The sequence below is a fragment of the Alternaria hordeiaustralica genome (genome assembly GCF_023758085.1).
Source record: "Alternaria hordeiaustralica strain BMP 2776 chromosome Unknown scaffold_3, whole genome shotgun sequence".
Lineage (NCBI taxonomy): Eukaryota > Fungi > Ascomycota > Dothideomycetes > Pleosporales > Pleosporaceae > Alternaria > Alternaria hordeiaustralica.
Genome location: NW_026056775.1, coordinates 1,866,005 through 1,892,338, shown reverse-complemented (window position 1 = coordinate 1,892,338; position 26,334 = coordinate 1,866,005). Strand labels below are relative to the sequence as shown.

The 26,334-nt window shown below is 52.2% G+C and overlaps 11 protein-coding genes across 11 annotated transcripts; 5 read left to right on the top strand and 6 right to left on the bottom strand.

Moving 5' to 3' along the window:
* Positions 1-539: 539 nt before the first annotated feature.
* Positions 540-2,705, top strand: J4E84_002785 (uncharacterized protein; the record flags this gene model as incomplete). The annotated part of the gene is made up of 4 exons (XM_049385404.1): positions 540-718; positions 774-1,641; positions 2,443-2,474; positions 2,528-2,705. 4 exons carry the CDS (start codon positions 540-542, stop codon positions 2,703-2,705), a joined length of 1,257 nt encoding a protein of 418 aa, XP_049247427.1.
* Positions 2,706-3,247: 542 nt separating this feature from the next.
* On the bottom strand, positions 3,248-3,595 carry J4E84_002784 (uncharacterized protein; the record flags this gene model as incomplete). Its single annotated transcript, XM_049385403.1, has 1 exon — positions 3,248-3,595. The coding sequence occupies one exon, from the start codon at positions 3,593-3,595 to the stop codon at positions 3,248-3,250; it is 348 nt and encodes a 115-aa protein (XP_049247426.1).
* Positions 3,596-4,674: 1,079 nt separating this feature from the next.
* On the bottom strand, positions 4,675-5,925 carry J4E84_002783 (uncharacterized protein; the record flags this gene model as incomplete). The annotated part of the gene is made up of 1 exon (XM_049385402.1): positions 4,675-5,925. One exon carries the CDS (start codon positions 5,923-5,925, stop codon positions 4,675-4,677), a length of 1,251 nt encoding a protein of 416 aa, XP_049247425.1.
* Positions 5,926-6,915: 990 nt separating this feature from the next.
* On the bottom strand, positions 6,916-7,516 carry J4E84_002782 (uncharacterized protein; the record flags this gene model as incomplete). Its single annotated transcript, XM_049385401.1, has 2 exons — positions 6,916-7,445; positions 7,510-7,516. The coding sequence occupies 2 exons, from the start codon at positions 7,514-7,516 to the stop codon at positions 6,916-6,918; spliced, it is 537 nt and encodes a 178-aa protein (XP_049247424.1).
* Positions 7,517-8,638: 1,122 nt separating this feature from the next.
* On the top strand, positions 8,639-9,939 carry IDH2 (NAD-dependent isocitrate dehydrogenase; the record flags this gene model as incomplete). Its single annotated transcript, XM_049385400.1, has 3 exons — positions 8,639-8,725; positions 8,820-9,812; positions 9,865-9,939. The coding sequence occupies 3 exons, from the start codon at positions 8,639-8,641 to the stop codon at positions 9,937-9,939; spliced, it is 1,155 nt and encodes a 384-aa protein (XP_049247423.1).
* Positions 9,940-11,293: 1,354 nt separating this feature from the next.
* On the bottom strand, positions 11,294-12,397 carry J4E84_002780 (uncharacterized protein; the record flags this gene model as incomplete). Its single annotated transcript, XM_049385399.1, has 1 exon — positions 11,294-12,397. The coding sequence occupies one exon, from the start codon at positions 12,395-12,397 to the stop codon at positions 11,294-11,296; it is 1,104 nt and encodes a 367-aa protein (XP_049247422.1).
* Positions 12,398-12,895: 498 nt separating this feature from the next.
* Positions 12,896-13,611, top strand: J4E84_002779 (uncharacterized protein; the record flags this gene model as incomplete). The annotated part of the gene is made up of 3 exons (XM_049385398.1): positions 12,896-13,099; positions 13,150-13,268; positions 13,317-13,611. The coding sequence occupies 3 exons, from the start codon at positions 12,896-12,898 to the stop codon at positions 13,609-13,611; spliced, it is 618 nt and encodes a 205-aa protein (XP_049247421.1).
* Positions 13,612-13,753: 142 nt separating this feature from the next.
* Positions 13,754-14,878, bottom strand: J4E84_002778 (uncharacterized protein; the record flags this gene model as incomplete). The annotated part of the gene is made up of 1 exon (XM_049385397.1): positions 13,754-14,878. One exon carries the CDS (start codon positions 14,876-14,878, stop codon positions 13,754-13,756), a length of 1,125 nt encoding a protein of 374 aa, XP_049247420.1.
* Positions 14,879-15,501: 623 nt separating this feature from the next.
* Positions 15,502-16,357, top strand: J4E84_002777 (uncharacterized protein; the record flags this gene model as incomplete). The annotated part of the gene is made up of 2 exons (XM_049385396.1): positions 15,502-15,691; positions 15,747-16,357. 2 exons carry the CDS (start codon positions 15,502-15,504, stop codon positions 16,355-16,357), a joined length of 801 nt encoding a protein of 266 aa, XP_049247419.1.
* A 4,389-nt stretch (positions 16,358-20,746) lies between these two features.
* On the bottom strand, positions 20,747-24,141 carry J4E84_002776 (uncharacterized protein; the record flags this gene model as incomplete). Its single annotated transcript, XM_049385395.1, has 3 exons — positions 20,747-23,438; positions 23,492-23,957; positions 24,012-24,141. 3 exons carry the CDS (start codon positions 24,139-24,141, stop codon positions 20,747-20,749), a joined length of 3,288 nt encoding a protein of 1,095 aa, XP_049247418.1.
* A 238-nt stretch (positions 24,142-24,379) lies between these two features.
* Positions 24,380-26,046, top strand: J4E84_002775 (uncharacterized protein; the record flags this gene model as incomplete). Its single annotated transcript, XM_049385394.1, has 3 exons — positions 24,380-24,459; positions 24,569-25,748; positions 25,810-26,046. 3 exons carry the CDS (start codon positions 24,380-24,382, stop codon positions 26,044-26,046), a joined length of 1,497 nt encoding a protein of 498 aa, XP_049247417.1.
* Between the last annotated feature and the right edge of the window lie 288 nt (positions 26,047-26,334).

The following is a 26,334-nucleotide window of genomic DNA, read 5'->3' as shown; positions in this document are numbered from 1 at the left end:
CGGCCACACATCAGCGGTTGAAAGCTGTCGTCCGCATGGCTGATCAGGTTGTGCCTTCCTCGTCGTAGGCCTACCCCACCAACAAGCTTCCTCTCAGCGCCCGGCACACGATGGCAATCGTCTCTCCTCTTTCACTTCTTTGCGCAAGGATACCGCCTGCTTGACCAATCTGCCTCCGGTCCCGGACCGTTCGCTAGACCTCTCCTTCACCTCCAATATACCCGACTCACTCTTGCCATTTCGAATCACTTTTTGCCATGGATACCTGTTTTCCTATATTGTTGCCTTATGGTCTTAGCAGCCAGTATCAGGATATCTTGAGAGGGAGGAAAGATACGCCAGTGCGATGTGGACTGCCGCAATACCGCACTGCAACGCTGCTGGAGATTTCGAGGCTCAATCCGTTTGATCCGCACCAGTCTCTGCCCTCTCTCGGCCGTACGCCCAACCCCCGTCAAACCATTCGACAAAGTAAGCCTAATTACCCTCGTCAGAAGGAGGATAATATGGGGTTCCAGCGCAACATCAAGAAAATCAATATGGGTCCAGCAACAGGCAAAGAGAGACGCGGTCGAGCGAGGCGAAAACCTCAAATTTCGGTGCGCAAGCTCCCCAAAGCTGGCTCCAAGTTTAGTCCCGGATTCCGAGTGGGCGCATCCCAGGACTTGCCAATCACGCTCGATAGCGATGATGACGCGCCGACAAGCACTCCCCAGCGGTAAGTCAAGACAAATCGCGCTCACAATACGCCTGTTCTACGCTAACATCGGTAGTTTTGACCCTCGTCGAACGCATGTCTCACTCGCCGAGCCCAACCTACGAGGTTTCCGCTACGATGGCACGAGTGAGAGCCCGCGCGCATTACCGAATACGTTGCATGCACCCATAGGCTTCGTCCTACGACGCTCCTCGCCAACATCTAGCGGGCCCGCAAAGGATGGATCGCATGCTGTACCCCAAGAAACACTACAACGAGATTCTGATGGCGGTGGAGAAGCAGCACCGATCCGTAAGCCTGCCACGCGACGCACACGCCAACCTCACGCACTCAATGAAAGCCGGAAAGAGAGCAAGCCTGGGACTATCAACATGAGTCTTATGGATATCGACGACTTCGGTCTGAGAAGTAAGGTCGCTCAGCTAATGGCTGTAGCACCCGCGCTACCCATTGTGGATCTCTATCACCTCATCATGGACAGCGAAGGCGATCTACCGTTGGCGAAGAAACAAGCCATCAGGATGAGTGAAGCACCACCGGCACGGCATCAACCAGGCTTGGATGCAGACGGCGAAGAGGTCATGGTCAAGATAGACCCCAACGATCCCGCTTTTGAGTGGGACGACGATGAACCTCAGCCTGAGTCAGCCGCTACAATCGCATCGAGACCACATTCCAAGCCGAAAAGCAAAGCTACAAAGTCAAAGAGTCTACACCATCATGCAAAGCCTTCCAAGAGCGCAAATTCAAGTGCAAAACACTGCTCAAATACGAGCGCCAAACGAACGAAGTCGTCTTCAATGAACCCTACGCACGCCAGAGAGACCAGCAGCGACCGCGAGTTCGTCGTCCCCGATAATACTGTTCATTACGATCTCAATTCTGATATCTCTAATGGCTCTGATGAGTTTCTCGGTGTTGAGGTACGCAGTAGACGTGCAGACAGAGACGTTGAGATGTTTGACAGCGAGGACCCATTAGATCTGGATATAGACATGCAGCCGCGCTTTGCATACACCGCCAGACTGATGAGGAAAAGGGCTAGAGTTTGAAGGGTGTAAAGAGTGGTTCGATTGTACTTAGCGACAGGTAGATTGAGCGGTATTGATACCCGGCGTTTGGTGTATGTGGAAGAAATGACAGGTCGATTTCGGGTTGCTGCAATATTCTGTCAATGCATACACGATTCCGCGCAGCGTCGTACAAAGTGTACAGAGCTGCAGCCATCTGCTAGCTACGTGATGTCCATTCGTACTTTGTGGCATGAGCGCTCTGTCCTGCGATTGCTCTCTTCAATGCCTGCTCGTTCTTTCTGTCACCTTTCAAACGGGCGCTGAGACATTGAAGTCTCAAAGGTAAGACAACAAACAGCAAAATTAGCTTCAGCGCAAACAACTCAGATAAACGCCATGTTCTCTCACCTGTTGCAGCGCGCTCTCAGTCACGTCGGTTTTTGAAGTGAGATTGACGGTGTAACATCCTTCCCATCCATCACATCTCCATTTTCTACCCTATCATCCTTCTCACTTCAACTTCCCGTCATGGCAGTCGACTGCCCTCAATTCTCGTTCACGAAACCAAAACGTGTTCCAAAGCAACGATGCCGCCCATCCAATGCCGCTTTCCGGGTTGCAGCGGCACAACTCGATTGTATCAATCGCAAAGCTGGAGGGATCCGTATACCAGCGATCGTAGATCTGAGTGATGGAGAGCCCAGCCCGGAGGTAGAATACGAGATGGTGGAATATGCCGTGCAGTAAGTCGAACGCGTGAGAATGACTGGACACATTATCTGACGAACGCATCTAGGAACGCACTGGCAAAAGAACGTGGTCTCCCAAGTGGCAACACGTTCGAGCGCAAGACCCCAATACGTACAAGTAGTTCCAAGTCACCAATCTCGCAACGAAAGCGACGCTTCATCGTCGACTCAGATGACGAGGATAGCAGTCAGTTACTATGCTTCCCATTCACGCTCATCTTCTGACCTTGCTTAGCATCTTCAACGTCGTCTCCTTCATCTAGCCAGAAATATCACCAAAAAGAGCGATCTCTTCGTTCCGTTAGTTGCAACACAAAGCGACGAAGAGACAGCTTCCTATCTGACTCCGACACTCCCGGCGATCAGCCAGTCAGAAAGGCGAAGAAGCCGCGACAAGATTTAGCGGCCGAGTTAGACGATCTGGATATCGAAATGGAAGGTTGGAGCGCAGCTGAAGAAACGCCTAGGAGACAGCGGCGTAGAAGGTAGCCGCTGAGGTACATGGGCAGCAAGCGTGAGGTACGCTCATTCTGCGTGCCGCCAGGAGAGACACTACACAATTCTTAGTCTTCACAAACGCGACACACTTAACACAAAAACAGCACGAGAGCAGGGAATGGCAAAGGCATGAAAACGTCTTCTTATCTTCAAACATCTAATTAGATAGACCTATCCCATCATCTAACATCCAAGAAGACACCCATCACATCAACCTTCATATCCTTGTTCTTCCCTATGTGAAACAACTAACCCACCATCATCCGCACTTAATGATGGCACATTTTCACAACAATGAACCCCAAGATGAGCATGCCCACAAGAATACCGCCGATAATACCGACTACAGCGATCGTCGACAAACCGCCTTCAGCTCCAGAGCTGCTGGACTTGACTTTGAGGTCCAGAGTGGAAGTAGGCTCAGCAGCGATATCTGCCTTGGAGATCTCGTGGAGAATGTCTGAGATGGAAGATGGAGAGGCCATGGGTGTGTAGGGCGTCGTCGGGGTGACGATGGTCGCTAGCGCTGAGAGTTGGGTGACAAGTGGCATAGCGGGGATGGAGTAGGTGGAGGTGGCTAGTGGCGCGATGGCGCTGGGGACGTTTAGTGGGGCCATATTGTTGTGTTGGTTTATTGGATTCGGGATGTGAGTTGGAAGTCCGGCTTCGAGACTATCGTGAAATGCGCTGAAGGAGATGAAGCTTGGTGATGGAAGCTTGTGATGAGGTATGAAAGGTCTTTTGTAGAACAAGTGCCGATGTGGTGTGAAATCTGGTGAGACATTGTGCTTCCATGACAGGCGTTTAGAGATTTCTAGTGAGATGTCGTAAGTTTACGATGTTGTGAGTTCGTTGACAGTGTGAACTACTTACTGCTGGTCTCTCCGAGCCGAAACGAATGGACGGCACATGATCATGCCTGTCATCCCGCGACCATCTCCATGATACTCGTGTTGAATCCTTCCATATCACACTCATCTGTAAGCAGGATGCCTCATCGCTCTTGGTGGCGCGCGAATATTCGCGTTGTTCACGCTCGACCCAATGAACTGTTGCATCTGCGTCTCCACCTCTTTAGCAGCTAAGCGCTCTTGCTCCTGTTGCGCTGCCAATAACTTCTTGTTCTTGTATCGCGTCACCGTTTGTTGATAAAATACCCAGCATATGAACGAGAGGAAGAAAGGCGCAAAGACACACATGGGAATGAACCATGGCAAAGGAATGGGGCCGATCATGCGCTGTTCGGCGTTGATGGGTTCGGCGCGGTGTGAGAACTTTAGTGGAGGCATGTTGTGCGATGAACAGAGAAAAGACCGTATGTATTGGTTATTTGGTTTGAAAAGTTGCGATCGAAAGAATGTAGGTGGGTTGTTGAATGAGTGTGTAGGTAAAGAACGAATGCGCAGGTAAGAATGGCGAGTGGGGACGGGGACCTTCACGATAGTTAAACCACACCAGCACAGCCCCCAGCAAATGAAAGAAGTGAAACCCACCCCCAAAATAACCCCGAAAACCAACGATGTGGCCGGCGCAGAACCAATCTCACTGTATCAAGTAACGAGTCTCGGAATTAAAAAAGCAAAATTGCAGGATACGCATGCGAAACTCTAAACTCCACTAGCTGGAAACGCGTCTGACAGCTGTACCTGTTTGATCTTCAACAACCACACCACATCTTCGCTGTCGACCACAACATCTACCTGGGGTTTTGGTGATGCATTGTGGGCGAATGTAGCGGTGATACGTCGCTGTAATCTCGCGTGCGGTTATAATCGTGGGGTGGGCCGTTTGCACTCAACGGCGAAACTGGCTGACCGGCTGGGTACTCCGGATTACGGGCGAGCGCCGGCAGTTCGGTCGCAGGACGGGACTTTGGATTCGAGCTGCGCGTGGGTATAAAGCTGGGTAATTGCAGCCGATATCCAGCATTATCACCAGTTCCATGCGTTGCGACCGACTGGAAGTTATCAGCGGATATTCCTCGATCTACGTGATCTCGTGTAGCATACACACCTTTTTCGTCGAAGCCGTCTTGCCAGTTCTGTGCGCGAGCAAGATCAACCGGATCCATGCCATATCCCTCCGAAATTGGTATGTCAGCAAAATGGGTCGTGGAAGGTGAGCCGTCACGGCGGCGGCGTCGTCCACGGACGACCTCTTTTTCATAATGTGGATAGCGACGGCGGCTATCACCCTTTTCCGGATCATGGGTCGTGGGAATTAGACCCCTACAGTACTTGATCGCTAGAAAGCCAACAAGGACGACACCGAGGATCAGTATGATGACACCGATGATGTGGCCTGGGTTTTTCGCGAAGCGGGGACCGTCTCGCTTGGCGAAGGTTGAATGAAGATCGGACGCTGCATCTGCTATTGGCATCATGGGATCGGTCATTTCGAAAGGTGTGCCGCGATCGAAAGCGACTCCGGTAGCTTTAGGCACCAGGGTGGACACGGTGCCGTAATCGACGTACGATGGTACCGCATCGATTGGCGGTGCTACATTTGGATTCCAAGGGTTGTTCGAGACTGCCTTTAGGAAGGGAGACGCACTTGCGTGAGCACTGGCGGTCGAGGTCGCCTGTGTACAAGCTGTGCAACGATGGCAGCCGATGCTAGAAACGGGAACGTCCGAAGAGAAGAATGTGCCTCCATCGGATGCTGTGGAAGTAGACGTAGGGACAGCCGACGAGTAGAAGGTACCGGGATCTACTGCTGTTGTAGTACTTGTGGAAGAGGTAACAGTGGTCGTTGAGACGTCCGAAGAAAAGAACGCTCCTCCGTCTGAAACAGTAGACGTCGATGCAGCGACATCCGATGAGTAGAATACACCAGGATCGACTGCAGTCGAAGTGGTAACAGAAGACGAAGTCATCGTACCTGAGAAAGAAGTTCCTTGCGCGGCATTAGGCCAAGTAAAAGCCGCCATAGTATTGTTTTGTGCCATGTTGGATGTTGAACAAGTAATGTTGGTGATTTCGTCTTGTTACGTCTGGTCGTAGTTGGGATGAACGAGGACCTGGGAAGATTGCGGAAGATCAATTGTATACAGTAGCTCAATCGCGGTGTCCGTACAGATTCCACACCATATGGTGACTGCCACTGGACATTAGGCCTGTGAGCTCACAATGTCGGGTTCGATGACGCTGAGCGCTAGTCACATCAACGGCGACATTCTAAAAGGTATACTCCAACACATTGTAGGCTTTCGGATCGATGATATCGTGAAGGTCCAGCAAACCTGGCGCACAATGCCCGACAAAGTAGAGTCTAGAGTCTGTTCCTCCCCTACTCCAATTATCAGTACACTGCTAAGAAAGCACACGGACAAACCTTCTTATACCTCAGCGTAGATCAACTTCAGACATGGCGTCTCCGTACACCGTTCCTTACTCCAGCAGCCTCGCCATTGCGGCTACTAACATCACCGATGCTTCGCCACTACAAAACAACACCATCTCCGCCTATCCCAGGCCTCTACACCCACCAAACACTTCAAGCGCCGAATACCGTATCTGGCTGGGCTTCTTCATCTTCGGTGCTGTTTCCGCTGCGATTATGGTCATAATGATGCTTTGGCTGTGTGCGTTATCATCTGGGGTCGCTCGTTTGGCGAGGAGAAAGCGCGAGGAGAAAGATGAGCAGAAAAGCTTAGCAAGTGAATATGAGATGCATGAGAGGGTTCGGCAGCCGGAGCGCGCCGCACTGCCGCTGAGGAGGGCTAGATAAGATGAACATATAGAGATGAGAAGTAGATTCAGGAAAGTCAATCGTATGAAAGTCAACTTGATAGTCTTCTGGTACCAGCGAGTGTGATGCTGGTGCGTAAGCACCGTCTGTTGAATGCAAGGTAGCTCTGTGTGGCAGATGGTGCTTCTTCTTTTGGAGACATCCACGGATGAAAGGTCAATAGAAAATACAACTCTGCTACAGGTGATCAAGACTGAGCATCGCGTGGATGCAAAACCACAGTCCAACTATCCGTCGCGATCGCCGTTAAAACACTTCCTAGAGGAAGCTGACTGCTCACCAATGCGAACTTGATGTCCTTGCAACCCACAAATTTGGATTCAAAGTTGACTGTCGCCTGCTCCTCAACAGGGATGAGGAGGGGCGTTTCCGGTTTATACTCGACCTCCTTTTCGGCTTTGAGCTTGCCATCTGAGCCGAAACACTCGAAGTTGATCTTGCATTCGACCAGCGCTGAGAAGAGACCGGTGCCTAGTGCGGCTACGCAATGGAGGTAGAGGGAGACTAGTTCGATCGACTTGTAAGGTGAATCTGGGTAGTCAACCGTCACAGATGCGGGTTTAAGGTCGGGCAGCGTGCTGCGGAACGCTGTTGAGGCGACTTGCGGTGGGGTTTTTGGCCTGATACCCAGGAAAGTGATGTTTGCGACGCCCAGCGCTCCTGCGGTGATGGAGGTAAACTGAACGCCTTTGTAGATCGTAATGGGAGTGACGACACCTGTAGTGGGGATTTTAATGTCCTCAAACTGGGTTGAAGGAAGTCGTTGTCAGTTCTTGACCACCAATCATTGGGTAATGACAAAATACTCACGTCGAAGAGCTGCGTCGTTCTTCGGTCTAAGTGAGCCGATCCGACAACAACAGGCCATACAAATACGGCGATGAAAACAAAATCTTGGACCCGCATGATTGCAAAAGAGATGGAGTGAATATATACGGGTGTCTGGATAGTGCGGTGAGTGTGATCACTGGGGCAGAATGTTTTGAGCTTTATACCTCAGGAGTACGCCCGGTCGTAGCCTTTCTGTACAGCAATCAGTAGTTCTGTGTTGAGGCTGCTACGGACATGACCGGGGATGGCGTTGACACAACATAAAACACCGATATAGCGAAGTGAGCTGAATGTGAGTTCATGCGCGCATTCTCTGAGAGGATGCTGACGCTAGCCGCGATGGGTAGAGGCTGCATCATAGAGCGATGGACTGGATTGGCGTTCGAAGGGGCTTGTAGTCCAAGAGGGTCTCAGGTGCCGAATGATGCAACTGCGTTACACGCAGTCTCAGTCTGAGCTACGATATGTAGGAGCATCCTACCAGAGATGAAGAAGTGCCATAGGTAACGGCTCTTAATGGCCGTGTCTTTCTTTCGGTGGGTCTTGTACACGAAACATACGAGAGGAAGACGCCGGCTAATGGGTGAGAATGCGATCCAAAACGCGCCATGGTGAACTCGAGTCCTACCAGAGACGTGAGGCCGTGGAGAGTATACCAGAATGATGAGTGTGAAGTCGGACGTCGCGATGTGTCATGTATTGGGTCGCTTTGTCGTGACATGTGACAAGCACTCGGTTCGAAACATTCCGCTGCGCCGAGTGACGTTGGTGTGAAGGTGTAGTATAATGTCGCCTTTTCACAAGTGAATATTAATAGTGAGGCTCTTTGAGATATCGCCAGTCCATTCTGACATTAGCCGAGGGTGCAGGGTGAAATGCAGGGCTATTGTGGGTGGGATGCCATGACGGAGGCGGAATGGACCGGTTTGGCGCACGAAGACATCCCGCGGCCGGTGGAGCTTTCTTTTTCTGTATCCGAGCTTTGCGCAACCCTCCCGCCGCGACCACCCACCTCGACGACCTGCTACCACCACCGTGTAGCTCCAATTGGGTCGTGACAACATTGAAATACCCTCAACATGTTGGCTGCTCGCTCCTTCGCCGCCCCTGCGCGGCAATGCATGCGCCAGGCTACCCGCGCACGATGGGCGCCCGCGCTGTCCCAGGTGAGCTTCCCGCGGGACACTCGATTCTTGCGCCTGGCGAGGATCGAGGCAGAGGAAGAGAAAAAATAGCCTGGAACTTTACTAACACACATAGATGTCCGCCCGCACATACGCCTCCGAAGTCGCCAAGTTCCACGGAAAGAAGGGCAGCGACGGCAAGTACTCCGTCACTCTAATCGAGGGTGATGGTATCGGCCCCGAGATTGCGCAGTCGGTCAAGGACATCTACTCGGCCGCCAACGTGCCAATCAAGTGGGAGTCGGTCGACGTGACCCCGCGCCTGAACGAGGACGGCAAGACGGTCATCCCCGACGAGTCCATCGCCAGCGTCAAGAAGAACTTGGTCGCTCTCAAGGGCCCCCTCGCGACCCCCATCGGCAAGGGCCACGTCTCGCTCAACCTTACTCTCCGCCGTACCTTCAACCTCTTCGCCAACGTCCGCCCCTGCAGATCCATCGCCGGCTACAAGACGCCCTACGACGACGTCGACACTGTCCTGATCCGTGAGAACACCGAGGGAGAATACTCTGGCATCGAGCACATTGTCGTGGATGGCGTTGTCCAGAGCATCAAGCTCATCACCCGCGAGGCCTCTGAGCGCGTTCTGCGATACGCCTTCCAGCACGCCCGCGACATTGGCAGGAAGAAGGTCCGCGCTGTGCACAAGGCCACCATCATGAAGATGTCCGACGGTCTCTTCCTCAGCACCGCCCGCGAAATCTCCAAGGAGTTCCCCGACATTGAGTTCGACGCCGAGTTGTTGGACAACACCTGCCTGAAGATGGTCACCGACCCCGTTCCCTACAACGACAAGGTTCTTGTCATGCCCAACTTGTACGGAGACATTCTCTCCGACATGTGCGCTGGTCTCATCGGTGGTCTCGGTCTTACTCCTTCCGGCAACATTGGTGACAACTGCTCCATCTTCGAGGCTGTCCACGGTTCCGCGCCCGACATTGCTGGCAAGCAGCTCGCTAACCCCACCGCGCTTCTTCTCAGCTCCATCATGATGCTGCGACACATGGGTCTCACCCAGGAGGCCGCCAACATTGAGCAGGCCATCTTCAAGGTTCTTGCTGAGGGCAAGGTAAGTCACGGACACTTTCTTTGTATATGAATACATGCTAATCATATTACAGACCATCACCGGTGACCTTGGTGGCAAGGCCAAGACCTTCGAGTACGCCGACGCCGTCATCAAGGCTCTGAAGTAGATTAGGTTATGGATTTGACGAGCATTGAACGACCGAATGGTAGCGATTGCATACTGTGGATATGTATTAGGCCTTGTACTATAGCTGCCATCTAGCTAGATATACCTCTTGAACTTTGCACGTTATGATCGATTCATTATTGCCGGAACGTGCGTGAAGTACTAGGAACAGTCATTTTAATATGTTGTTTGATATCAGCGCCGCCTGAGCTCGTAGTGACATTAGATGTGTGACAATGATGCCGTCTTGCAGAAGAATAGCAGCACCTCCAACGTCCCACGGCGCAACGCGGGCAAGTATTGCCGAGCAACATCGCGTTTCCTTGACCAAGACCCCATCACAACCCCAATCCCCCGATGCCACCCAAACCTCCCATCCGGCTTCCTGCGAAACCACCCACTGCACCGAAAGCGTTCGCGAAGCCCTCACTACAGGTTCGACCCGCAAATCCAGCCCCGCGCACTCCGCATCCATCAAAGCCCACCCCAGCAACACCATCTCGCACCGCTCCCCCACCACCACCACCACCCCGATGGCATGAAACCGCACGCGCTCGCACAGGCGGCCGCTACCTAAAATGGGGCACAAACGGCATCGTAGCCATCTGCGCGCTGCTCTGGATCCGCGATCACTTCATTGAGATCCAGCATGTGCGTGGCTCCTCCATGGCACCCACGCTCAGTCCCGATGCGCACGAGACGGGCCGGGAAGATTATGTCATTGTGCGGCCGTATCAGGAGCGGAGAGATGGCAAGAAACGGGCTGTGAAAGGAGAGAAGGGTGAGGATGGGAAGGATGGCGCTATTTTCTGGGGCGTAAAACGAGGAGACGTAGTAACGTTCTGGAAACCGCATAAACCGGGGGAAATGGGAATAAAACGCGTAGTCGCGGTGGAAGGGGATACCGTATATCCTACACGGGGTTACGCGCTTGATCCCGCTTCGTTCAAGGACAGGCTGAAAGGTGTACCAGACGGACTGCCTGATCACGACGAAGACAGCGTTGCGGCGAGAGATGGGGAGGAGGTGGGTAAGGTTGTTGTGCCGTATGGACATGTGTGGATTGAAGGGGATAATTGGCGGAAGAGTTTGGATAGCAATGATTTTGGGCCGATTAGCAAGGCGTTGATACAGGGGAAGGCGGTGAGGGTTTGGAGGGACTGGTTGGGGCTGAGGGAGGTGGGGGATGAGAGGGTGAGGGGGGAGAGGGGGAACAGGAGTAGGGTTGTGGAGGGGAGGAGTGAGGTTCCTGCTGTGTTTTTGGATGGGTGATGGATTTGGTTGATACCCTGAAACATCAAGATGGTAATAAATGCTGTGGTAGTAGTAGGTATGTGCATGTATATCTACCCCATTCAGTCTTTCTTGAAAAGCGTCTCAATCTCCTTACAAACCGCATCGGTCACACCCTTCGTGTTCTCGCTTCCACCAAGATCCTTCGTCTTAACCCCCCTCTCCGTAACATTCTCAATCGCCTTCATCAACCCATCAGCCGCCTTTTCCTCCCCGACCCACCTCACCATCTCCGCCGCACTCCAGAACGCACCCACGGGATTCGCAATCCCCTTGCCCGCGATATCCGGCGCAGACCCATGGATAGGCTCAAACATACTCGGGTTCTTCCTCGTAGGATCGAGATTCGACGACGGCGCAATACCAATTGAGCCACTCAGCGCAGCCGCAAGATCAGACAAGATATCCGCGTGTAGATTTGTCGCGACGATGGTGTCGAGCGAGGAGGGATGCAGCGTCATGCGTACCGTCATGGCGTCCACAAGCATCTTGTCTATCTCCACATCCTCGTACTCTTTTGCGACTTCGTAGAAGACTTTGTCCCAGAGAACCATGCCGTGGCGCTGTGCGTTGCTCTTGGTCACCATGGTGAGCTTCTTGCGTGGTCGTGAGCGCGCGGTCTCGAATGCATATCGCATTACGCGCTCGATGCCCACGCGTGTGAAGATGCTGACTTCAGTGGCGATGGTATGCGGGCTGTCTTCGTGAGATGTACCGCCTTGGCCGGAGTACTCGCCCTCGCTGTTCTCGCGGATGATCATCCAGTCGAGATCGCCGGGTTTACAATTTGATAGAGGGGATGTGGTGCCAGGGAGGATGCGTGTAGGTCGGACATTGACGTATTGGTTCAGCGACTTCCGGATTGGCAAGATGAGAGACCAGAGGGATATATGGTCTGGCACGTTGGGCCAGCCGACGGCACCGAAGTAGATGGCATCATAGGCTTTCAGTTGCTCGAGACCGTCCGATGGCATGTACCATCCTCGCTCGAGATAGTTCTTGCTACTCCAGTCAAAGGTTGTGAAGTCGAATTCGAAGCCGCCGATGGTTTTGCTCAAGACGTTGAGGACTTGGATGGCGGCTTCTGTTATGTCGACGCCGATGCCGTCGCCGGGGATGCAGGCTACACGGTGAATGTTGGTAACAGAGTGGATATGTGACGGCATCTTAGTGGTTGTGGTTGCTGTAGGTTCGGAGATATGTTCAAGCAAGGATCAGAAGGTCCGATTGATAGAGATCGGGATGGCGATATATTACCCTGCAGGTGGTGGTGTTCTCTCGCGATCTGACGACGACAGCAGGCTCATGATGTCTTATACCGCAGGCAGGTCACTACTGCCGGAGATTCTTTCTCCGCGCAGGACAAACTTCATCCGGACATAATTCTGCGTCCCGACGACGCTGCCCAAGACAGATGCAGCGCCCATGTGCACCGTGAGCTAGCCGCTCGCAGTTCCCCCCTCGAGACCCTGTGCGTCGCGCCTTCCCCGCGCTAGCTCACTGCAGCCGCATGCCCCACCAAAGCCACGCGTGTCGAACGCACCAGAGCTCACCGCTTGGGCCGAGACCACCTTTGCCATAACAAACGTCTTTCTGCCTTTCTCGCATCTGAACCCCAATTGCTTTTTCCAACACTACAACAAAACACCACGTACTACCCCACAATGGCTGCTGCATACCCTCCCGGCGGAACCTTCTTCGAGACGGTCAAGAAGAGCTTCGTGGACGTGCCTGTCGATGAGTCCAAGGACAATGCTATCTCGACGAACGAGTTCCTAGAGGCGGCTGAGAGCACGACTACCCTGTTCGATGTCTTGGGCTCGGTGGCGTTCAAGCCTGTCAAGAATGACATGAGCGGCAACATCAAGGTGAGGACTTGAGCTGATGCTGCAGGAACAGCTGTACTAACGCCGGGCAGAAAATCCGCGACAGGCAGCTCGCAGCACCCGCCCAGTCAGAATCACTCCAAGAGCTTGCCCTGAACGAGCTTAAGGAGAAGAAGCACACCGCCACCGAGGGTCTCGTATGGCTGAACCGGTAAGCTATCCTTTCACAACCAAGCATCACGTTGCTAATCTGTCCCAGTGGCCTCGACTTCACTGCCCAAGCCCTCCGCCACAACATCTCGAACCCCTCCAAGGAGCTCGCCGACTCCTTCCGCGATGCCTACGGCAACACACTCAAGCCCCACCACTCCTTCATGGTCAAGCCCATTTTCAGTGCTGCCATGAGCGCTACACCCTACCGCAAGGACTTCTACGGAAAGTTGGGCGATGACGAAAGCAAAGTACAGGCTGAGCTGGAGAAGTGGCTGGCGGCCTTGGAGAAGCTTGTTGCTATCCTGAACACATTCTTGGCGAAGAAGGAGGCCAAGTGGTAGACAAGAAAAATGGAGCGAATATAGGTACTGGCATGTCCTACGCTATGAATGATGAATATGATCAGCTGTACAATGCTGCATGACACAAGCTTTACACCTTGCGTCCGTGACCTCTATACATTCCCTTACCCATTCCACCGTCCTACTTCCTCCTCTCAAACACAAACAGCGCCTCGTCCTTGCCCGCAAAACTCGGCAGCGGCATCCTAAGCACCAACTCAAATTGCTTAAGATTCTTCTCCACCCACTCATCAACCACCATATCCTGAAACCCCGTAAACCCATTCCCGTTCTGCGTCCCTGCAACTACAATCCTATCCCCAGCGAACGCCTTAAACAGCGGGCCCGTGAAACCCCCTGTCGCCTGCGGATAAACAAGCAACAACACACACCCCTTCCCGCCATCATGGCGTTTAAGATACTCCTTTCCATCCATGATAATCGTATCTTTAATCCACGTCACCCTATACTCACTAACCTGATTATCAATAGCCCGTACATCAAGTCTCTTCTCCGTACCAATATGCGAAACAGGGAAGTTGCGGAGCATATACGTCCAATACCCATTTCCACTCCCTACATCCAGGATAGGCAATACATCTTCCTTTGCCGGCCGCGCCGGCTGAGCCAGTTTAGCCAAAACGTGCAAAGCGGCGTAAGACGGGACGACGCAGCCGAAGTGATGGTAGAAGATTGGGAGGATGTGATGCGATATTCGCGTGTTTGTTGTTGATGGTAGAGGACCCGCCCATTCTAGTTCTTCGCAGGAGTAGGCCCACAGATCGAGGTAGGGGTTTTTGTGTTGGCGGGGGGCTTTTTTGGGGTCTCTTTTCGCTGGGAGCAGGGTTTGGGTTGAGGTGTTGAGGAAGCGGGCTGTTAGGTGGTTTCCTATGCGTTTGCGCAGGGTGTCGGCTTTTGCGGATTTGGTGAAGTTGTTGAGGGCTGTGGGGAGACTGTTTTGGGGGGAGAAGAGGGTGGTGTAGGCTTGGATCTCTTCTGGTGTTGGGTATTGGGGCGGGTCGAAGGCCTTTCCTTCGTCGTCATGATACCATCCATGGAGACCGTGGGCTCGCTTCGCTTCGATGGCTCTTTGGGTTGCGTGGAGGGTTGTTTCGGCTTGGGCGCGGTAGATGTATTTGTCGGTTGGGGGGATGCCGAAGGATTCTCCTATACATTGTGCTAATGGCTTGTTGCTATGGGTTGGAGAGTATTCTTTTTCTGTCCAGGCCTCGAAGAATGCATCGGGGTTGAAGTTGGTCAGTGCCATGTTGGTGGTTCACGGGTAAATACCGATCCGCGATTATGCTTGCAAACCTGCACAAACACCAGTACATTGGTCATCCACGAATCCAACTCTTCCTTCGTGCCGGTACGTCAACTCAGAACGGTAGTAGGTAAACAACGCGCGAATCGCAATAGTTTGGTCGTAGTGCTGCGATCGGACTTGTTCCGCAACGCCTTCGGCAAGCGGCCAATGAGGGCTAGCTGAGAAAGAAGCAGGGGTGATTCCGTCATCCATCGGTAATCCGCCTGGTCAGCAAGCGTCTTCTCTCTTCTCCACAAGAGGCTGTTACTAACCTGGCCGTGCCTTAGTCACTCATTGCAAATGCGATGCGCGAAGTCAATGAAGCTTCGACATGATGCGCGAACTAACTCTCCCCCTACTAACAGCTATAAAGGCGCCTCGACGCTTTCGATGCCAGGATTCTTCCTTTCATGATGACAGACACACCTGGTGAACATCGCTCTACTACTACAGATACTTCATATTCGACTACCACAAAGACACTTACAGTAGTCGTTGGTCTCTTCGCAATCATTCTGGCTTTCTCAAGCACGTTCCGCAGTATCTGGTTTCCTGCTGTTCTTACTAAACCCACCACACGCGCAATGTCGACCGCAGGCCCAACTTCAATGAAGCTCACCAAGCGCGGTTGGTCGCAACGCGGACATGCCGACCACGACTGGCTGTACACATACCACACTTTCTCCTTCGCCTCGTACTATGACCCCAGACACGAGAGCTTCGGCCCGCTGAGGGTCATCAACGAAGACAGAGTAAAGGCCGGCACCGGTTTCGGTACGTACACCCCGTCCCATATACACGCCTACTCTTTTCTAACACTACCAAACAGGAACACACAGCCACGCCGAATTCCTCATCTTCAGCTACATCGTCAACGGCGTCCTCGAACACAAAGACAGCATGGGCAACCTCGAAAACCTCAAGCGCGGCGAAGTCCAATTCACCTCCGCCGGCACCGGCATCCGCCACTCGGAATACAACCGCAACACCGACTCCGAAGTCCACTTCCTCCAGATCTGGGCCAAGCCCAACAAGCGCGGTCTGAAGCCGCATTACGAGACGAAGAAGTTCACCGACGAGGAGAAGACGGATAAGCTGGTTAGGATAATGGAGTCCACGGACAGGTTGGAGAAGAGTAAAGGTGCTATTGGACTGCAGGCTGATCTTAGCATGGATGCGTCGATTTTGAGCCCGGGCAAAAAGGTTGTTCATGAGCTGGTTGCTGAGGGGCCGAGGAAGCTGTTTGCTCATGTTGTTATGGGTGGACGGTCGCAGTCGAAGCAGGGTGGGGCGCAGATTAAGATTGGGGATCAAGTCTTTGGGGAGGGCGATGGCGCGTATATTGAGGGAGTGAGCGGGCCTGGCAAGATTGAGATTGAGAGTGTGGGTGAGAAACCTGCGGAGTTCTTGTTGTTTGACATGGGGCCTCAGAATGCATAAACGGATTTCTAGGATGGTTTCACACGCTGATTTTCAAGATAGTAATGCACATTTAGAGTATCTTGCGTTTGCCATTTCAGCACGCTGCCGTCCATCCAAAATATTCCGCATCCGACATGGTAGGATTTTCGTCGACCTGAGGGAATCCATAGATTTCGTTCTTGAGCCTTCGCTTCAGCTCTTCCAGCACTCGATGATTCCGCTTACTGAAGGTTCCTGGTCTGATTGATGTCGCTAGTGGGACTGTGGGTATCTTGAGTACACAGCTGGTGACCATCACCACGTATACTCCAATGGCTACGCTAGGCTCAGCCTTTATCTTCATGGCTCTTGGATTGAGATGGGATCGTCTGCGTGAAGAAGAGTTTGGAGGGTGGTTATACGCGGGCTGGTGGCCTGGTGGGATCGGAGGTGTAAATCTTCAGCGGCTGACTTTGACTAATCGTTTGATAGCTACGCTGTCTGCCTTTCAAGTCCATGCAATCGGTTTGCTCCCCGTTCGACATCTGATCGAACGCCAGAGTCGTGCTTTCATACATACGATACCAACGCAACGGTTTGGTCCTCTAACCACCTACTTATTGCCAGCACACAAATCCACACCCTGACACGGTGACGCAAACACTAAGTATCTCATCATCTCTAGGTTCAGTGTCCGGCATCCGACCACCTCACCGGTGTCGTCGCTGTATAATCCGGCTCGATAAACACATGCTGTGTCAATGAAGCGTCACTACCAACCGACTCGCTTTCGTCATCAGCGTAATAGCCTGATGAGCTTTCCGAAGGCGTTCTCCTGAGACCAGGTCTTCTATCTCGTGCAAGAACTATACCACAGCCATATATGGCACAGCATAGTGCTGCGATGAGGATGCCTACTAGGACGCCTAGCGCGAAATAGGGAAAGCATGGGGGCATGCTTGGAGGGTGTTGGTTTGGGTTTTGGATTATACCTGTCATGATTCGTGGTTGGTCGAGTGAATGGATAGGGGTGGATTTATGACTGAATAAAGCTATTGGAGAAGCTAATGTAGCGTAGTAGTAGGGCGCTATATATACATATTCCGGCTTGCCATCCACATCATCTGGGTGCGTCAGCTTACCAGACGCGCCTGTTATGCGCACCTAACTCCTCCCCCCAGCGTTTGTTTCCCTCATCAGCTTTGCTTCAACGATCTCAAGGCTTTTTGTCCCATAGTTCTTCCAGTATATCCTTTCTTCTTGTCTTATTCACCGCGTCGTTCGTAAAAGGGTTTCCACATTCGTATCTTGAGTCACTGTGCGATGTTTTCGTTTCCTTACCTTTACCGAGAGCGTCTACTCTGTGGGAGAGGCTCGGAGACTCTTCGTAATGGGATGACGAATCGCTGATGTCTGATCGGACACTGTATCTAGAGCTCGACGGATACGCCGGTCCTGGTATAGTAAGGCGTTGTGCGACGTTATGCGGTGGTGGCTGAGCTTCTTCCTGTATAGATATGGTCTGAGGCACAGTAGGTATCGTGCGCAGGCCATGCTCCTCATCTCTTTTATGGGATCGATGGTGGAGAGATAAGAGTAGCCGGAAGGTAAATATGATCTGAATGAGGAGGACAAGGAGGATGACTAGGCAGATTACTGCGATGCTTTCGATCTCCATGTCGCAATTGTGGAAAGATGAGCAATGGGCATGGTGTTCAGACGAAGGAATGAATGAGAGATGTATCTATCGTGAGCACACGTACGCGCGACGCGTTGTTATGATGATATCGACAGCAGACCAGCCAACGCAGGACGAGATGTCTGGAAAAGAAGTCCATTGCAAATCAAAATCTGAATCACATGATGGCGTCTCAATAGCATAGCGTTGATCACTCCGTCATGTCCCCTAACTCCGCGATTTCCTTGCTTTCTTTCTCTCATAGCCAGCACTTCTCACTGCACACGTCCGTTCCACACAGAATTCAACGAGCTCGCTCTTCCTATCAGAAATCACCGTGACCACCACCCCCGTTACTAAGCATAATACACCACCCCCGGATGCGCATTTTCCGCCGTCTGCGTCGGTCTCGGCCGCGTCGTTCTATAATCGTAGTATAAGTCTGACTGAGGATCTGTTTTCTTGGGTCCAGCATGGTAGTTGCGCGTTCTGATCTTCATGCGTCGGAACCACTCTTTGAAGAGAATCCAGCGCCAGATGAGGGGGGTTGGGGAGTTGGGCATTTCAGGTGAGTGAGGCTTTACTGCAAAGATGTGGTATCACCGAGCTTGCTTTGTTGGTACAGTGCAGAGGGGGAAGAGAAGGAGATGGCGCGGAAGTAACTGGGGGGCAATTGCAGCAGTGGTGGATGTCAGAGAGGTGATGATGTTGATGGTAGGTATGTGACGTAGGCTGCCATGACCACCCACGTGCCCGTATACTTCTTCACGCACTTCACATCGTGGCGAAGGATGTATCCGCCAGTTCAATCACGAGGTACGACAGAAGGGGGAAGTTCCGGGCAGACATTCAATTTCAGCTGAGCAAGTAACCATCTCGGTGAGATCCACCAACTCTCCTTACATGCATCTGCGCTGGTAGTATGAACAGTTCAAAACTCTTATATTAGCCCCTCATATGACGGACTAGGGGCCCTTTTGGGTATATCCTTGGTCTGCGATCCTCCCATGATAGCCACACTCAACTACGCTGTGGCATGGGTTCCTTGACGGTGATGAATATGAGGTAGGACACGAGCGGGACGGCGAGACAGAGGCCGAACAGCATGAGAATCTCGTAGAACTGGTTCATTGTGTGCGTAGGTATGCGTTTGTATGAACGAGCCCGATAAGATACTGCTTAGGCGTTGGAATTGGGGTGCAATGTGTGTGGTTTTGCGGAAAGGACAGAAGACGAGGTAGGTTTCTAATGACGCATGTAAGGTCGTTCATGTCATCACCGCTATCGCCAGCGCATCGCCCCTTCTGATGTTGCAGAGCGCTAGCCACACCATTCCTTCACAACTCACCCTCCTCCTCCTTTTTATCCCTATCTCTTCCCAGGCCAACGCTCACCCAAGACATAGCTGTACCGCCCCCTCTTCTCAATCCGTGCATCTTCGTCACACAATTCCCCTTCATCAAACCGCTCATACCGCGGTAAAGCCGAGACTTCACTACTTCTCCTCGTCACTGCTCGTGATGGCCTCTGCAACCTTATCGCACCGTCTTCCAGCCCAACTCGTGTCGACCCTTGTACCAAATCGGCGAATTCACGTTCATTATCTCGCTGGACCCGTCGTTGATGCACTTTTATGCAGACTTTATAAATGATGCGTAGGACGATCAGGCCCGCGGCGATTATGACCATAACCCATAGTGCTTTGGCGTTGGGCCAGGCGAAGTCGGAAGCTGAGGCATCGTAGTTGCTATCTGGGGTTGTCATGGCTGTGGCGATGAAGGAGGTAGTATACACGAGTTCCTAGAAGACATCGTGAATGACAAAAGGGCACATTGCACTTGAAGAAAGGTGCAGATAGTTTGAAGATATCCGAACAGCAAGCTGCTTCGCTGGCGAGAGACCGGAAGCCGTGCTGGCAAACGCGCAAACGCTGTTTAAGCGTGGGGAACGGCACCTAGCGACACATGGTCGGGACAACATCTTCACTTTTCTCGGTTCGAATAGCAAACACTATTTCCTAACTTTGCCATACAATGCATGTATCCATATCGACGTTGCGTCTCCGTGTACTAGGTCAACCCTCCTTCTCATCGGCATCCGGCTGATCCTCGTCGTGATAGTCATTGACTCTCGGTCCCTCAGGTCCTTCAAGCGATTCGTCTACTTCGCGAAATGCATCTACGAAATCTATTCGCGCCAGGACGATGTCTAGATAGAGGGAGAGAGCAAGAAAGCCTGCGATCAGCCAGGTAGAAGTGTCCGTCATGGTCAAGTCAAAGACAGTGTATTGAGATGAGTTTTGAAAACTCTTTTCGAAAGCGTAAGAAGTGAGATGACGGGGAATACAAGTGCAAAAGTAAGAAAAGAGACACAAACCCAGTACGCGGGCGACGGGGATTACTAGCCAAACGGCCATAACAGCAACCGAACTCTTATGGGCAAACACCTGAATCGGGTAAGAAACCGAGACGTCTACGTGTATTCCAAACATCCGCGATTGCGAACGGGACGCTACTTCCATCTATCCTAGTAATATACAACCGCAAGTGTAGGTACCCAGGACAATGCTCTGCACCAGCATCATCATCAATGACTGAATAGAACATGTCCACGAGAGTGCAGACCTTATTGACACTCGTGGATATATTCTATTCAGTCATTGATGATAGCGCTGATGTAGAGCAGGATGCGTAATAATACCCGGGTATGCTATTCCTTCAGTAGCATGTCATCTCCATTTTCCGTTTCCATTATCTCTTGCTATCCTTCAGATACGCGTTCCAATCAGTCTTCTCGCCCTGAACATCAACTCCCGTCACGCCATCCCCCTCAGTCCAGCCCTGCCACTTCTCCAAGCCAAACAGATGACGCATAGTAGGTCGACCATGTGGACAAGCCCACGGCTTATCCATACTACCCATGTGTCGAACAATTTCCCGCATGCGTGGCGTCTGAAGGGTCTTACCGATCATCACCGAACTTCTGCAGGCGCGGCTTGCGAGTAACTTCCTGACCTTGGAGGGGCGCGGTATATGCGACGATGTGGACATGGACGAAGACTGTGGGCTTTCTACGATGAGTGCGAGGAGTTCCTCTAGATCCGTAGGTGTAAAGGTGACTTCTTTTGACATTGGCAATGAGACCAACTGCGCATGGTCATCTGCGCCATTTTCGTCCTCGGTGTCTAGATCGACGACAAAGCCGTTCGCGGTGAGTGAGGGTTTGTTCGCGCGGATCACTTCCTTCTCCACGGCAGTCAGCTCGAGAGGGTGAGGGTGGACTAGTCGCTGTGGCACTAGCGTTGTCGTGGCAGCGAAACGCTCAAAGTTGTACTTCTCGTCACTCGCATGCTGGTCGATGATGAAGAGGTCTGATGTGGGTGATGTGGATGTAGGCGGCCGTACAGCGATGATGAAGCCAAGATTGAACTGACCAATGATGCGCATTTCATGGAAGTCGGCTTTCGTCACCGTAAGGCTGAGACGTTCTTCCGGGTCTTCCTGATTCAACTGGGTGCTTGTCGGTAGCGCAGTCGCCTCATCGGTCTCCGCAATCGACGCGTCGATGGATGCCTGCACATTTTGTAGGTGCCGAGCGATGGCACCCACATCCGTCTCGATGACACGCTCAAGGTTGATGGTCCAATACTTCTTCTGAGTAACCTTGAATAGCTTGTTGGCGCGCTTGAGGTTCATTTCGGTGGGCCGGGCTGCAGCTTCTTCAGCGTCAGCAATGAGCTGCGCAATCTTTGCTTCTTCTCTTTCTTTCTTTTCGGAATCTTCTATATACTCATCATCATCTGTGATCTCGGCTTCAGCTTCAGCTTGAGGATGTGCTTCACCATCAGATGAGGATTCCTCTTCCGGAGCTTCTTCGGAAATGATTGTTGCGCGCGGCGGTGGAGCGCTGGATGACACAGCAATATCATCCGTCCGCGGTTCCTCAAAGCCGCGGGATGGCAGGCGCTTATGCGGAGATGGAGAGCGTATAGGTGCATCAGACATATGATGATCTTGCGCGACTTCAGTCTCGTCCTCATCATCCTCCTCCTCCTCACTACTTTCAGCTTGCGTACCCGGTGCTGCAAAGCCGCTCAGACCCTTCTTGAATAAACTCCTCTTTGGCGTCTGATTCAGCGGCTTACCGGAGAGAGAAAACTTGGGTGTGTGTATCCTAGAGCGTTTGGCAGCCATCGATTGACTCCCCGTACCGATTGTGGAAACAGTCGTCGTGTCACCAACAGTTATAGTAGCCTGTTGGATTGGCGTGCGCATTGAACGCATACGATCAAAGGCGTTTTGGATGGTACTTTGTGACCAGGACTTCTGCGGTGTCTGTACTATGGCCGGGATTGGCTGTTGTTCATCGTCACCGTCATCAGTGGATTCTATATGCTTTGACAAGATGGCTGGCTCCTGCTTGTGAGGACTCTGAGATGCTATGCGGGCATTGAAATCTTGTACGATTTTCGAAGGTTGTGAAAGCCTGACCGGAACCCCTGCTGCTTCGTCTTCTGGTTCAAACAATGGTGACTGTGACCTTGAGCGCGCTAGCTCGACCTGATTCTTTATCTTTGGTGAAGGGCTGCTTGGAGGGACATGTGAATCGGACATGGGCTCTTCGGGTGACTCTCTGTTCTTGGGGGAGCTGGCTCTTCTAGGTCTTACCATTGGACGGACCGTTCGTTCTTCGGAGTCCCTGCCAGCAAATCGCTCAATGAGACTTGCCTTTACGAAGCCTGGACGGACATTCATATCGGGCGTGTCTTGAGGGGATAGCGATTCACCTCTCTTTGGAGTCCTTTGGGGAAGCTCGACAGCATCTTCCGTATCACTTCGGTCGCCTGCAAATGCTGAGGTGGTGCTTTCACGGGGTTGTATTGTTGGCGGCTTGAAGGCGGATGTGGGTGTCTTCTTGCCCAAGAGTTGAGCTTGAGGTACACTCTGATCATGGCCCTCAAATAGCTCTAGAAGAGCGTCCTTGAGGTTCTCCAATAGCGTAGTTTGGTCGTGGAGCATGATGGTCCGCTTGTCTGGACTCACATTGACATCGTAGGCATTCGTGTCCAGCTGGATGTCTGCAAACACAAAAGCCGACTGCGTGATGTTATAGGATTTGTAGACCTCATTGATGGCCTTGGCAACTTGTGGCAGAGCACAAGGCCGTGAGTTCACAAAGAACATCTGTCGGTCTTGTGTCTGGCGACCTTCACCCACAACAGGGCGGGAAATGTGACCCACTATCTTGACTGTTTTTGAACCTGTTTCCTCTTGTGTGCTCCAGTTCTTTGCGCTTTGTGTGGCACCCAGCCGGCTCGAAGGGTCCATGACGAATTCGAGGCTTAGAGGAATCAGGGCAGCAATCGTCTTTGCGCCGTAGACATTGGAGATGTTGTCTCGCGTACTCGCATTCGCGTTGGTCGAGAAAGCCACCGTCTTCTTTCTTGACTGAGTCAACACGATGGACGAGTGGATGGATATTGGATCTGCACTCACCCTTTCGGTATCTGATTGCTCACCGAGAACTTGACGCCTACGCTGATGCAAGCATATGCGTTCAGCAGCTGCAGCACTTTGTTGTACTCCCGCTTGATGTTCTTCTCCAGCTCCTTCCGCCGTACAGGTAGGTTATGAAACAGTGTCTCGACCACCACAGTCGTGCCCTGCTTGGCTGCTACCACTGACGTCCCCTTCAGCTTGCCGGACTGCTCGAACTCCAGGTTTGTACCCTTTGGGCCGTCGGAGGGCCGAGCCGTAATGATGTGAAAGTTGGATAGCGCGCATAGCGACGACAAGGCCTCGCCACGGAAGCCGAATGTCTGTAGGGACGAAAGGTCGTCGTAGGTAGCGAGTTTGGACGTGTAGTGCTTAAGCGCGATCGTTTCGTAGTCGTCTGGGGAGATGCCAGAGCCGTTGTCCTGAACTTCTATGGCGTCCAGGCCATAGTTCTTGAAGCGCACCTCTGTTCACCATCAGTCAGCCTATGTCAACCAGAAATCGTGGGGCGAAGACATACCAACTGATGTGGCGCCTGCATCGATGCTGTTCTCGACAAGCTCTTTGCAGACTGACTCCAGACCAACAATGACCTGGCCTGATTGGATCTGATGCACAGAGCGGCCCTCGATGGCCTTGATGGTGGCCATGTCAACCCATGCCGAGGTGACGTCCTGGAGACGGTTGAATGCGGACGGCGTGACTACGCGACGCGTTTCGGGCTAGCCAATGGACGTGACGCGCTAAATGTGGGGGTCAACCGGTCGTACTCCGCACTGATGAGCTTCCTGCTTCATGTTTCAGACTTCAGGATAAATAAATTGCGCCTTCGACACGTTTAAGTTTTCAAACCCCAGACTTCAATTTCCCTCGCTCTTCGCATACAAGATGAATGATCCAAATGAGCTTGAACAGCTCCAAGCGGTCGTCCGTCGGATGGCCGTGCAATCCCAATTCGAACAAGACCTGTGAGTGCCAGAAACAACTGCGTCCGCGACGTAGGCGTCGCATGTCCTAGCTATGGCAGACTTACACAACGACTCGCACCATTCATTCGAGTAGCTGACGTTCCTGCAGAATCACTAAAAAGAAGCTCGAGCTTGAGCAGACCAACAAGGCAGCACGTGCCAATGATGTCGTGTATCAGAAGTATCTACGCTACTACGCGATGAAGGACTGTCTGCGGCTCGTGAATCTGATGCATCAAAAGCTCCCCGTGGAGCTGCGCGACTTGGTGTACGAGTTCCTCTGCGTTGAACCCGATCGTCCTATCCCCGTTGGCCCATACTATCACTTCCGCAGATACGATAAGCCTTTTCACGATCCATTACAGAGGCAACATTACGACGGCTTCGTGGGACCAACCGTTTCGTTCAGGGGGGCGGCACCACCAGCTCCTTACCGCGCTATCACCGGTAACAATCCGGACGTCGATGTGAAGACGGGGAAAGCCGATGATAGCAACGATGTGCAATTGAGCCTGGAACTTACAGAGCGCATCGCGAACTTGAAGTTAATCCATCGGCTTGATAACGACGACGACGATAATACCACTGTCCTTCCTGACGGCCGAGTCAGAGAAGAACACACACACAAGCCACCAAGGGATATGCCACTTCCATCCAGCCATTTTCTGGACCCCAGATACGTTGGTGCGGAAGCTGCGTATGAGATACAGAAGATATACTACGGGCTCAACACATTTTCCATATGCAGCGTTGAACGGGCTATATACAGCTTTTCCGAAAATCACTCCGGCCACAACATAGTGGGATACGACGACGATGATGGTACCCCGTGGGAAGTACCGGAGGCCGTTCAGACAAAACCACTGCTGTACCCCAGGAACCATATCAGAAATCTCCAGGTTCGCCTCAAATTTGAGCAGTTCGACGAGTATATGCAAAGAGATCACCTCACGGAGCTTGATAAATACTCCTACGAACGACGCTTCCTACGCTTTACTGAGCAAAACTTGGAAGGTCTCGGCCAATTTCTGAGGGAGCGTTCCAAGCACGACATCACCATCGAGTTTGTCGTCATGAGTGAGCTCCCAGATTTCACAGATGATCAGTTTGGATTGGGCGCTCAATGCAACTACGTGAATTTCCTGCAATCTATCAGGAACTGGGTTTACATCATGAAGTATGACTGTGACAACATCTCTGTCAAGGTCACGCATCATGACCCACCCATGTCGGCTTTTCCGCGTGACATCACCGGGTTATTCGGCTTGACACAAAAGCAATGGGAGCAAGTAAGTATAGCAATCGCTAACGCCAGGCTAAGTGACCAACAATGAGCTAACACTGATACAGGAGAAAGCCGTTCATCAGGACGAACGCGCCTGGGTGGCGCAATTTTACCTTGCAATCCCATGGATGGATGCGAACGACATCTCGTTTGGCTATCCCGCTGTTGAAATAGACCACATGCTTCGCGAGCGATGGGGAATGGACTCGATTACAGCTACCGAGGCCACGCTTCCCATCACAGAAGGCAGATATTGGCCCAGCTCTATCAACCCGGTGCCTCTTGACCGCAGGTGGGGCTAGAGGGACTCGAGAAAAGGAAACACCCTAGAGCCTACATCAAAGCTAGATCTTCTAATCTATCTCGCTATTCCAGTGTACTCTTCAGACTTGTTCGGGGTTTCCCTTGTATAATGTGCCATCAATGCTATCGGCGCTTCTATGTTCGTAGATGACGACTACTACTGTCAGACCAGGTATGGCCTTGTCGCAGTTTGACATTGCAGCGACATTCCCTACCGCGACTTTGGGAACACTAATCTTGGTAGCATGCAATTGGTCGAATCGAAAATTATTGGGCATACTTCACAG